This window comes from Centropristis striata, chromosome 16, assembly GCF_030273125.1.
Source record: "Centropristis striata isolate RG_2023a ecotype Rhode Island chromosome 16, C.striata_1.0, whole genome shotgun sequence".
NCBI lineage: Eukaryota > Metazoa > Chordata > Actinopteri > Perciformes > Serranidae > Centropristis > Centropristis striata.
In genome coordinates this window covers 2,775,793-2,788,696 of record NC_081532.1, presented here as the reverse complement: position 1 = coordinate 2,788,696, position 12,904 = coordinate 2,775,793, and the positions used below count along the sequence as shown (strand labels likewise).

At 34.3% G+C, this 12,904-nt stretch overlaps 1 protein-coding gene across 1 annotated transcript in view; it reads right to left on the bottom strand.

The window, feature by feature from the left end:
- Positions 1-224: 224 nt before the first annotated feature.
- The window catches only part of uggt1 (UDP-glucose glycoprotein glucosyltransferase 1), a 77,604-nt gene continuing 64,924 nt past the window's right edge, over positions 225-12,904 (bottom strand). The window contains exons 30-39 of the mRNA XM_059353432.1: positions 12,811-12,895; positions 11,273-11,361; positions 10,163-10,267; positions 9,916-10,000; positions 8,311-8,493; positions 6,078-6,238; positions 4,946-5,060; positions 2,807-2,923; positions 1,607-1,751; positions 225-917 (exon numbers count right to left, since the gene is read on the bottom strand). Coding sequence (XP_059209415.1) covers positions 898-917; positions 1,607-1,751; positions 2,807-2,923; positions 4,946-5,060; positions 6,078-6,238; positions 8,311-8,493; positions 9,916-10,000; positions 10,163-10,267; positions 11,273-11,361; positions 12,811-12,895 — 1,105 coding nt within the window. The 3' untranslated portion in view covers positions 225-897. The remainder of the gene's footprint in view (positions 918-1,606; positions 1,752-2,806; positions 2,924-4,945; positions 5,061-6,077; positions 6,239-8,310; positions 8,494-9,915; positions 10,001-10,162; positions 10,268-11,272; positions 11,362-12,810; positions 12,896-12,904) is intronic.

The following is a 12,904-nucleotide window of genomic DNA, read 5'->3' as shown; positions in this document are numbered from 1 at the left end:
GCAGCTAACAAGGAAAAAAAGCCTATAAATATGTTTTTATGGGACTTTTTTGTATATAGTTTTATTGTATTTAAATTTTACCTTTTTATATGTTCATATTTGTATCCTATGTTTACATTTTCAAGTTCCAAAACAGTTCATTGAGCATATTTGTGTTTTTTATTGTAGTAAATAGTATAATTTTTCAACTCGGATTTCATGATTTTTGGGCTCAATATGTTGATAAAGTGGGTTAAAGTGAGAAAATAATTGTCAGATCATATAGGTGAAGAAAAAATGGATACCAAAAGTATTCAAAAACGGCCGAAATCGGCTCAGACCCCAGAGGGTTAACGCCTCTTGGAATTAAAAAACCTAACTGAGAGGTTCCAGACTTGTACACACTTGTGAGCAAATTACCAGCAATTGTTCACCATTAAATGAACTTTGTAAAAAAGAAGTGTAACTGTCCCCTTAACCAATTTAGAATAAAGCCTAATAGCAGTTTCATCCCTGTGACTGTTTCACATCAAACCCCGAGTTCACCAGCAGTAAAATGTTCAGAGTCGTCCTCCCTTTGTGCTTCAACCAGAACCAGAACCAGAACCAGAACCAGAACCAGAACCCCATTCAGTGCAAACTTACAGACCGACATCTATCACAGAGAAAAAACTAAAAATGTATATTCATTATTCGCATCACAAAATACATTCTCACCACTTGCACACACGTGGACAGAAAAAAACCCTTAAAGCCGCCGACCACCGTACCCTTCACACATAGAAACAAAACAACAGAATCAGAGAGTTTGAGGCGTTTGAAGCGTGGATCGCTGGTCTGTGGTCAGAGAGTCTGGAGTCCCCGAGGCAGAGAGGAGCCTCTTTAAACAGAGTCCGCTGCACCGCCTCATCTCGGTCCTCACAGCTCCGTGTGAGTGTCTGAGGAGACAAAGAGACGACAGTCAGCTGCTTTATGTCTTCACGTTAAAGCACATGTCTTGTTTTGTAGTTAAAATAATGATATTTTCCATTTCTACATGTCTTAGTTAAAATGTTGCCAAAAATAAACCATTTGATTAAGCAGGTTTTGTAAAAAAAAAAACCAATAAGTTCAGCGATCCTCGTCCCAACCAGGATGCCTGAATGACTCAACTGAGTGACAAAAATTCTGTGAATCTTTGACCAAACAGCATGCTATTTACACAGAGCAGAGGAGAGAGGACAAGAGAGGTTGTAGAGATGTAAATAGTTCAATATGTATGGATCCCCTGTAATTTTTCCTGATATTTTTATTTCATTGTGTTGTTATTGTCTCTGTGTGTAATGCTGCTGCTACACTGTCATTTCCCAGCTTGTGATAAATAAATAAATAAATAAATAAAATAAATGAATAAATAAATAAATAAGTAAGTAAGTACATAAGTAAGTAAGTTAGTAAGTAAGTAGGTAAATAAGTAAGTAAGTAAGTAAGTGGTTTATTTTTGGCAACATTTTAAATAAGACATGCAGAAATGGAAAATATCACACAAAAACCCCTCCCTGAAGCTGCTTTGAGTTGAGAAGGTTAAACAGATAGTTAACTTGTTAATGTGAGTGAGTGTGGAGAGAGTTAGTACCTTTAGTAGTACCTGTGTCCTGCTGCTGTCTGCTCTGGTTTATTCTCTCCTGGACTTTGGTCTGCAGACGTTTGATCTCCTGGTCGTAATCGCTCCACTCAGCTACGATCCTCACGGCCGCCTGCAGCTTGGGCTCCTTGGTCATAGGGTTGTTACACTGAGAAAGGAAGAAATATAGTGTTAGAGACTCTGGTGACAGGAACAGGAACAGGCTGCAACTGGTTAAAGTGAATTCATCCAAAAAGAATCTTGTTCACATCCTCAGTGAATTACTGCCCTCTAGTGGTGGATGGGAGGCATTACCACTGCTTGTTTTTATTTATTACTAAATTGGTGTATGATTTTTATTCTATTTTAATAACTCTACAGCACTTTGGTCAACTGAGGTTGTTTTTAAATGTGCACTTTAAATAAACTTTGACTTGAATTGACTTTTTAAACTATTTATAAACTTCTGCAACCATTTTTCATGGTGGTGTTTTTAAAATTTTGAGATATGAATCACTGAATTCATCCAAAAAGAAACTTGTTCACATACTCAGTGAATTACTGCCCTCTAGTGGTGGATGGGAGGCATTACCACTGCTTGTTTTTATTTATTATACTTGTGTATGATTTTTATTGTATTTTAATAAATCTACAGCACTTTGGTCAACTGAGGTTGTTTTTAAATGCTCTATAAATAAACTTTGACTTGATTTGACTAAACTATTTATAAACTTCAGCAATCATTTTTCATGGTGGTATTTTTTTTTAATTTTAATCACTGAATTCATCCAAAAAGAAACTTGTTGACATCCTCAGTGAGTTACTTCCTCTCAGTTTGCTGTACTGCCCTCTAGTGGTGGATGGGAGGCATTACCACTGCTTGTTTTTATTTATTAGTATATCTGTGTATAATTTTTATTGTAGTTTAATAACTGTACAGCACTTTGGTCAACTGAGGTTGTTTTTAAATGCTCTATGAATAAACTTTGACTTGAATTGACTAAACTATTTATAAACTTCTGCAATCATTTTTCATGGTGGTATTTTTTAAATTTTCATAACTGAATTCATCCAGAAAGAAACCTGTTGACATCCTCAGTGAGTTACTTCCTCTCTACTGCCCTCTAGTGGTGGATGGGAGGTATTACCACACAGTGCTGCAGCTCCATGGCACTTTGTCTTCTGTTATTATTATTGTTATGATTCTATTATTGCTGCTGTTACCAGGTCGATGGTCTTGGCGCTCCTCTTGGTGCTGTCGTCACACCACGTCTCACACCAGAGCCACTCCTGAGGCAGAGACTTGATGGGAACCTGGTGGATCATGTTGTTGGGCAGATCCTGGAACAAAAGAAGAGAAAAGAGAGACGGTGAGACCAATGATGGAGGACGGTATGAGAAGTCTTACAGAGTTTTTACAGAGAGGACCTTAAAGAAAACAGTTATTAGTTACCTATTTTTTCTTTAACCCTTTAGAGTTTGGGGCTATTTTGTTGGTTTTTGACTTTTTTTCATTCTGCCTATATTTATCACATAATAAATGTTTACACCTATACCACCTGATCATTATTTTTTACTTACTGGATCAACATTTTGAACACCAAAAAAACACACAAAAACACACACATCTTTAAAAAAACAAAAACACACATAAAAAAAACAAAAAAACATTTTGTTAACCAAAACCACTTTTTTTAAACAAAAGAAATGACAAAAACTCCCACATAGAACCCACACAAAAACATGCATAAAAAACACAAAACCCTGACAAAAAAATACAAAAAACACATAAAAAACAAAGCTTTTTTAAACCAAAACCACACAAAAAACAAAGCTTTTTTAAACCAAAACCACACAAAAAACACTTTTTTTAAACAAAAGAAATGACAAAAACTCCCACATAAAACACGCATAAAAAACACAAAACCCCCACAAAAAATACAAAAAACAGATAAAAAAAAAAACAGATTAAAAAAAACACAAAAACACACTTTAAAGAAAAAAAGAATCTTTACAAAAAAACAGAAAAAAACACAATCACAAAAAACATTAAACACAAAATGTTGCATTAAAAAAAGCTGAATGCACAGTGCAAAATTTAAAAAACCTCTGCAAAAAATTCAGTAAAATAACATAATTGCATAATTATTAACATTATAATACTTGGTCATGGTGGTTTTCTCTGAAAAAGAGTTGATGCGCTAAATGGGACATGGAAACTTTAGTTCAGCTGACAGCAGGAAACATGCTGCTTCGTTTTCACGTGGTGACGTGATGAAGAAGTCGTGATCTGGAGCTTTTAGAGACTCCAGAGAGTTTAAATCAAACCAGGACACAGCGTGAGAAAGATTCAGCTCTATTTATACAAACTCTGTCTGCTTCTCTTGTGTTTATTTTAAATTGTGTTTAAAGTTTTCTCTGTTGCTGCATTCAAGGACAATCAGGATTTTAAGACGTGAAAGTCGACTGATGAACAGAGTTTGTTTTCTGGATGTTTTCATTAAATCATGAGCAGACGAGAAAACAACGAGCGAGCTGACATTGTGAAAAGTGTGATCACATTTGTCATTTCTCACATGAAACAAAGCTGTTTTTTTCAACAACCAAATCTCAAATCTCAGATTACAGAACTCCCTTGAACACACCAAAGTGCTTTCTCACAGCAAAACCACAAAAAAACCAGAGGCAACAAAATGTTCACTGTGATAGTTTTAGACTTTCATAACGCACTAAATTAAATCAATCCACAAATTCAATCTGTGTTATAGAAATAATGGAAGATGGTACTTTAAAATGGTCATTAACCCTTTGATGCACAACATGGGTCTAAAGTGTCCCGACATGTAGTTTTTATGTTCTATATCTTTGCAATAAATTATTTTCATCATTCAGTATTCCAGGTTTTCCTCAATAAGTTTGTTTTTGATCATCATACATACTCATTTTTTCTTTTTATTTCTTACTTTTTGAATAAAAACCCTTTTTTATCACTACACTTCTAATACACAAGGTCATTTTTGACCCATGTTGTGCATTAGAAGGTGTTTATATGTTGTCACCAATTTAAAACCTGACAAAGAAGACACAAATATTAACTATCCTATTTTATTAAATTGGTGTTTTTTCCAATGGAAATTATTATTTGGTGGCTCTAATAAGTCTCAAATGTTAAAATATGTAATTTTTCTAATATAATCTGGTGGTTCTAACAACTCTTTTAAAGTTAAACCTTCAAAATAAGACAAACATAGTTACACATATACTGGGATCACTTTTTGTATCACTACGCTTCTAATGCACAAGGTCATTTGTTGTGCATCAAAGGGTTAAATGTACATTAAAGTGAGTAATGTGGACACAGACCTGGTCGAGGTTGGAGAGGCTGTTGGGGTCCTGGCTGAGTCCCTGGTATTGTCCTCGCAGTCGATCTCCTGCTGCTATTTTCCTGAACTTCTTCAGGTCGACCACATACAGAGCACTGCAGGGACAAACAGCAGGAACACATGAAATATGCAGCAAAGTAGGAAAAAGTATCGAGAAAAAAAAGTATGTCTGTGCACAGGTACATCTCAAAAAAAGTTCAATATTTTTTGTCAGTTATTTCCGAAAGTGAAACTCATACATTTTATAGATTCATTAAACATAGAGTGGAATATTTCAAGCCTGTTTATCTTGTCTTTTTTTGGTCATTTTATGCATTTTGTTGGTATTTTGTGTCACTTTTGAAAATGTTATGTCTCTTTTTGGTCATTTTGTGTCTTTTTTTGGTCATTTTACATCCTTTTTTGGTAATTGTATGTATTTCGTTGGTATTTTGTGTCACTTTTGGTAATTTTATGTCTCTTTTCGGTCATTTTGTGTCTTTTTTTGATAATCTTTCGGTCTTTTTTTGGTCATTTTACATCCTTATTTGGTAATTTTATGTATTTCCTTGGTATTTTGTGTCACTTTTGGTAATTTTATGTCTCTTTTTGGTAATTTTTTTGTGTCTTTTTTTGGTCATTTTGTGTTTTTTGGGACATTTTATGTATTTTCTTGGTAACAACGGATGATAAATCTATTTACACTCAGTCATTTTACAAATGTACAGGTACATCTCTGTTGGTAAATGTATGTCTCTTTTTGGGTCATTTTTACATCTATTTTTGTTCATTTTCTGTATTTTTTTTGTCATTTTTTACATCTATTTTTGGTCATTTTGTGTCTTTTTTAGTCATTTTTAATTCTATTTTTGGTCATTTTGTGTCTGTTTTTTTTACACAGGAACATCTCAAAAATTTGAATATCATGAAAAAGTTCAATATTTTTTGTCAATCATTTCATAAAGTGAAACTCACTCTAAAAACAAATGAAAACTAACTGAATTTGAAAACAAAAAAACACAACGAAATGAAAACTAAAACTAATGAAAAATCCAAAACTATTTCTACTAACTAACTTTTTCCCGATATTCTAATTTTCTGAGCTGTACCTGTATGTGTGTGAGTGTGTTTACCTGATGTGGTACTTGCGTCCGGCCAGGTGACTGGCCCAGTAGCCAGACTTCCAGAAGCGGTAGCCGTCCATCTCCCTCCGGCTCTCACAGAACGGAGTGTAGCCGTACGGAGCTCCTTCCAGGTCGAAGTCACGCAGCTCCTTCAGGTCCGTCCGCACAATCTGAGGAGAACAAAGACAAAACCACTCATCAATCATTTTATAAACAGTCCAAATACTGTTTATATATATATATACACACAAGTATTCAGATCCCTTACTTACTTCAGTAAAAGTACTAATCCCACACTGTGAAATGAAAATGTCCACCTCCAAAAAAATGCTATAAAAACAGAACAGATTAATAATTTTTTCTACTTTTTTCTGCATAAACCTCTTAAACAACTTCTGCCCTGCTCAAAACTATTAAACATTCAAAGATTTTGAGGATTTTAACCCTTTAAATGCCAGTTTGATTGCATGATGTCACTGATGTTTTATATGAAAAAAACACAAAAATGTAGTTATTTTTCATATTATGAATTATTTTTGGCTGGGGCATTGGTTTTTATCACAGCCTTGGATATGTCAAAGATTAAGAACAAAATTGATTTTGATGCATTTTTAGTTTTTGTGTCAGATTTAAAATGTAATACCCTTCAGGCCCTTCGGGCTGAAAATGTCCACCTCCAAAAAAAAGGCTATAAAAACTTTACAGATTAATATTTTTTCTACTTTTTTTCTGCATAAACCTCTTAGACAACCTCCGCCCTGCTCCAAACGACCAAATATTTAAAAAAAATTTGCATTTTAACCCTTTAAATGCCAGTTTGAATTTGACACTACACAAAAACTAAAAATGCATCAAAATCTATTTTGTTCTTAATCTTTGACAGATCCAAGGCTGTGATAAAAACCAATAACCCAGCCAAAAATGATTTATTATATGGAAAATAACCCAATTTTTTGTGTGTTTTTTTTCTTTGAAAAACAGTGACATCATGCAATCAAACTGGCATATAAAGGGTTCAAATCCTCAAAGTCTTTGAATGTTTGGTAGTTTTGAGCAGTTTTGTTTAAGAGGTTTATGCAGAAAAAAAGCAGAAAAAATATTCTTTCTTGACATATTTTGAAATTCACATTTAAATTTTTCTAATGGGTCTATAATAATAATACACTGTGTACAAATGTACTCCCCTTTCAGACCCTTCAGGCTGAAAATGCTATAAAAACTTTACTTTTTTCTGCATAAACCTCTTAAACAACTTCTGCCCTGCTCAAATTTACCAAACGTTTAAAGATTTTAAGAATTTTAACCCTTTAAATGCCAGTTTGGTTTGCATGATGTCATTGTTTTTCAAAGAAAAAACACAAAAAAAATTGGGTTCATTCTGCATAACGAGTACTTTTACTTTTGATACTTTAAGTACATTTTGATGCTGATACTTTTATACTTTTACTTAACCCTCTGGGCCCACTGTGGACATTTTCAGCCATTTCAGTCATTTTTCACGTTTGTTTCGGCAATCATTTTGGCTGTGATGCTGCAAGTGAGCAACAATTCACTGGAAGTTACGTCTCAAATATGAACATTTGCTGGTTTTGTTAGTGTTCTATGATGTTCTATGGATTGCAATGGTGTAAAGTAACTAAGTATATTAACTCCAGTACTGTGCTTGAGTATGATTTTGAGCTACTTGTACTTTACTTGAGTATTTCCATTTTATGTAACTTTATTCTTCTACTTTACTACATTTTGAGGCAACTACTGTACTTTTTACTCCACTACATTTAGCTGACAGCTTAATTACTTTTCAAGTCGATATTTAACATAAAAAACATGATACATGCTAAGTGATGAGACATTTTTTTTTAATTTAACCTCACATTTTCAGCCATTTCAGTCATTTTTCACTTTTGTTTCGGCAATCATTTTGGCTGTGATGCTGCAAATGAGCAAAAAATCACTGGAAGTCACGTCTCAAATATGAATATTTGCTGGTTTTGTTCGTGTTCTATGATGTTCTATGGATTGCAGCAAAAAATACCCTGAAACTGCTCCGGGGTTCAAAGGTCAGAGCATTCATAAAAGACAAGCAGAGCTGCAGGATCCACATTTTCCAGAGAGACATGATTTTTTTTCTCATCTAGTTCCTTTTATATCATCAGCTGGTGATATGAGCAGAGGAAGGGAGCAAATATTTGCACAGAGTCAGTCTGAATCTCCGTGTTTGCTCAGCTATGAGCGAGCTCACCTGGTCAGCGTCCACAAACAGGATCTTGTCGACAGCGAGAGGAAACAGCACGTCCAGGAACAGGATCTTGTATCCCCAGATGATCCTCTGCTTCTCCGTCTGCTGGTGCAGCCAGCGAGGCCATTTATACTGGACCAGCTCATACTGGAAGCCGTACTGCTGCGCCATCAGGGGGATGAACTCCTGCAGGACAAAACTAATCAATACTACAATAATAACAGCTCAAACACATTCATTAATATAATATAATAGATGAGCAATGCAATGAAAACTAGGAAAGTTTGGGAGTTACTTAACATTGAATATTACAGAGTTGTTTGGATTTTTTTTTGGCTTTTTGATTGAAATTAAACTTCTTAAGATGGTTTATGACAACAGAATTTGCATGATATATAAAAAGATTGCATAGGCTGGGGGCTGGATTTGTCAAAATATAATTATTTCTTGTTCATTTTAATGTCTGGTACAACTAAAGGTACATTTGTTTGGACAAATATAATGATAACAACAAAAATAGCTGATAAGAGTTTAATTTAAGAGCTGATATCTAGACATTTAACATGGTTTTCTTGATAATTATTTTGTTTATTATTATTATATTGGTCCAAACAAATATATATATATATATATATATATATATATATATATACACACACACACACACACACACACACATTTATGTGTGTGTTATATATACACGTGTGTGTGTGTGTGTGTGTGTGTATATATATATATATATATATACACACACACACACACACACACACACACACACATGTATATATAATTTTACATGACTGTATAATCATATGCACATTAACATTGGCAAAAGACAGCAGAGAAATATATACATTTATATGAATAAGATGTGTTGTAGATGCTTGTTGTTTTATTTACCAGTTAAACTTGTTTATTTCAGCCTGATAGCTGATAATGATTTTGATTATTATCTAGAAAACCATGTTAAATGTCTAGATATCAGCCTCTTAAATTAAACTTATCAGCTATTTTTATTGTTTTCATTATATTTGTCCAAACAAATGTACCTTAAATTAATTAAATTAATAAGAAATTGAAGAAAACAAGGGTGGTCTAATCATTTTTAGGGTGTTCTTGAAGTTAAACAGACTGATAACTAAAAGAAAACATCCCTCAGACTTAAATCAAACCTTAATGAAGTCTAAATTCAGTTAATTTGAAGTCTCATGTACTGTAAAAAACAAATTAAAAGCAATCAAATATTGGGCAACTACAGAGTTAACTACAGAAATGAGCTGAGTGGGAATCTGGGTTGTAAAAGAATTAAAATATCTCTTACAAATAAATCATGAAACAGTGAATTGCAGGATAATGAGGCTTAACGGAGTGAAAACAGTCATAAAATCACGATAATAATAAAGAATGAGCCAAGAAAAGCACTGAAATCTTCTCATTCATTCATTAAGAGACTTTCTTCCTCAGTAAAAACCTGCTTCATGTTTCACTTTGATTATCGGAGCTCCTTGTTTGAAACTCATGTCACTGGCAGACAGAGATAAAAAAAAAAAAAGCTGCAGCCGTCAGAGAGAAATCTCCACATCAATGGAGCTGAAGAGGAAATCCTACCTTGAAGGTGGGGGACAGGTAGTTCTTGAGGAACCAGAACTTGACAGGAGTTTTGGTGTTTTTCAGAACTGACAGCATCATGATCCTGAGAGAGGAGAGAGAGTAAAAGATTGGTGGCGACAGAGCCGAAAGAACAAAAAGCTCTTAAATCAATACGAGTCTCTGTTCACTTAAGAAGACGGGATGTTGGTTTCTTTGAGGTTTTGGTTGATACAAGAATCCTCGTTTCTTTGTTGTTGAGTCTCACCTGAGGAAGCGTTCGTACAGATGTCCCGAGGCCACCGAGAAGATGTTGATCACGTCGTCCTTCTCCTGCTTCACCTCCTCCGTCTTTCCTCCACCGGTGAAGCCCCTAAAGGAGAAAAACAGACAAACTGTTGCTTTAAAAGTTTATAAATGGTAAAAAAGAGAAATATCAATCAATCAGACTTTATTTGTATAGCACTTTTCATACAAAAGAGAGATGCAACACAATGTGCTTTACATTAAAAAAGGAGAAAGTAATAATAATAATAATAATAATAATAATAATGATAAAAAATAGAAACAAGCAAACACCCTCCGCCCCATTATAAACAAAGCACAAACTGAGGAAGCTCCATCTCAACGTGGAGCAGTGAGGAAACACTGGAGGCAGCTTAGAAATTAATTAGATAAAATACATAAAAAATAAAGTAAGGTAAGATTAAATTAAATAAAAAATAAAAGTAAATAATAATAACAATAAAAAGGGAAAAAAAGCAAGATAAAAAAGATAAAAACAATAAATAAATAATTAAGAAGTAGAGCATGATAAATATATATAAATAAATAAATATATAATTAATAAATATATATATATATATATATATATATATATATATATATATAGTTTGTTAACCTGTTTTCTCCTGTTTTTGCTTATTTAGCGAGCTTAGCATTGTCTGTTTTGTTTGGTAGGTTTAGCTGAATCTTATTTTCCAGATAGCGATGTTGTTGTTGTTATTTTGTCCTTGGAGACCCTGAAGATTTAACTGCTTCCTTTCTCTGTGCTACAAAGTTGGTTCATCTCTGTTTATTCCTTTTAGCCTGTTAATAAATATTATAATTGTTCAACTTAAGAGTCCCTGCAGCTATTTTTCTGCATAGTTTTGTGTTTACCAAATATGTTACTTCCTGTGACCCCAAGACCTCAAACTAACGTTGTAACATAGTGAATGAAAAATTACTGAAAATCCAAAGATGTTCAATGGTGTAAAAGTCATATCTTCACATTTGAGAGGCTAGAACAAGACAATATTTGATATTTTTGCTTATTAAACAGCAAAAAATTTCATCTCCACTTATTATAAAAGCAGCCTCCACTACAAAGCCGTACCTGGTCAGAGATTTCCAGAAGCCCGTGTCGTTTTCCTCGGTGGCGTCGCTCAGCAGCTCCTCGTTGAACTTGTCTGGTTTCTTCTGGACCTGATCGACACACGAGTTAAACAAGTTAGTTGAACAACTTTTGTAGGTTTGTCCTACAAAGTTAGTCGTCTTCAGAATGTTGTTTTCTTTCTGTGTCCACATCCAGGATATGCAAATGTTGCAGTGAAATGTAGATTTTAACCCATGTGATTTGTGTACAGACCAGAGGTGGGACCAAGTCACTAGTAGTCTCAAGTCTTTGCCCTCAAGTCCAGAGTCAAGACTGACAAGTCTTAAGTCAAGTCCCAAGTCCTTCAGTTTGAGTCTCGAGTCCTTTTAACAACAGAGTAATAATATTTACACGGATCATGTATGTTTTTAAAATCTGAATTTATTCATCAAAACTTTTTTTTTTTTTTTTTTGGGAACGAAGTTGGTAGTTGTTGCGTCTTTAATCTTCGACCTCGGCATGTTTTGCAAACTGCAATTCGTTTTTTGTTGACCACTTCGTAGTTTTTATACCCGAATGAAACTATCTTTGGAATCATTTTTGCCACCTGGCGCCGTTTTTCTTCATTGGTTGTCCTGCAGTTTGATTGGATGGATGCTGTCGGATCAAAACTTAACGTGGATCAAATTTGATTGGATGTTGAGCCGACAGCACACATCAGACACACACACACACACACAGACACACACAGACACAGAGCGAGAGACGCACACAGTAACACAAAGAGAGATAGAGCGCTCCTTAGTAACAGACTTTCAGAATCTCAGAGTTTTGGGAAAAGTAGCAAGTCTTTTCAAGTCAAAAGGCTCAAGTCCAAGTGAAGTCACACTGCAAAAAAGGTTAAAGGTTCTTAAAATAAGAAATTAACTCTTAAAACAAGATAAATTAAAGCTGCAAAGAGCGATGAACTGGCCCGAGCAGAGTGACCTGATGATTATTTGTTTCTTACCAAGATTAAAAAAAAACGTTATACTTAGAAGTGTTAGATAACTTATCTTTCTTTTAAGAGTTATTTTCTCATTTTAAGCTTACAACATGCTTATTTCTAGATTTAATAATCTTAATTCAATAAATCTTGTCAAGGTAAATTATTTGTCCATGCAGCAAGATCATTTCCCTCAGATTTAGTGTTTTTATCTAGTTTTTAGACACCATTTTTGCAGTGCACAAGTCACAAGTAATTAAGTCCAAGTCAAGTTGCAAGTCTCTTTACATTTTGTTAAGTCAAAAGTCATCAAATTCATGACTGGAGTCCAAGTCATGTGAGTTGAGTCCACACCTCTGGTACATACTGGATATTATCCTTAGTTTCTTTTGTTAAAGGGAAAGTAGTCATTTAAATTCATGAAATTGCTGGAAATCTGGACATGTTGCCACTAACCATCCTGGATTGAGTTTAATTTATTTGGGGCCAAAAGTTGAATCTAACGGAAACTGTTTCCGTGCTATTGCGCCGGACATTCATCACTTCATCACTTCTTCATCGCACACAAACTGACCTTGACTTTGATGATTCTGCTCTTGAAGTTGTTCAGCACCACTATAATGTCGTCAGACTCGGCCGGAGAGTCTGTTCCGTCATGGCTGCAACAG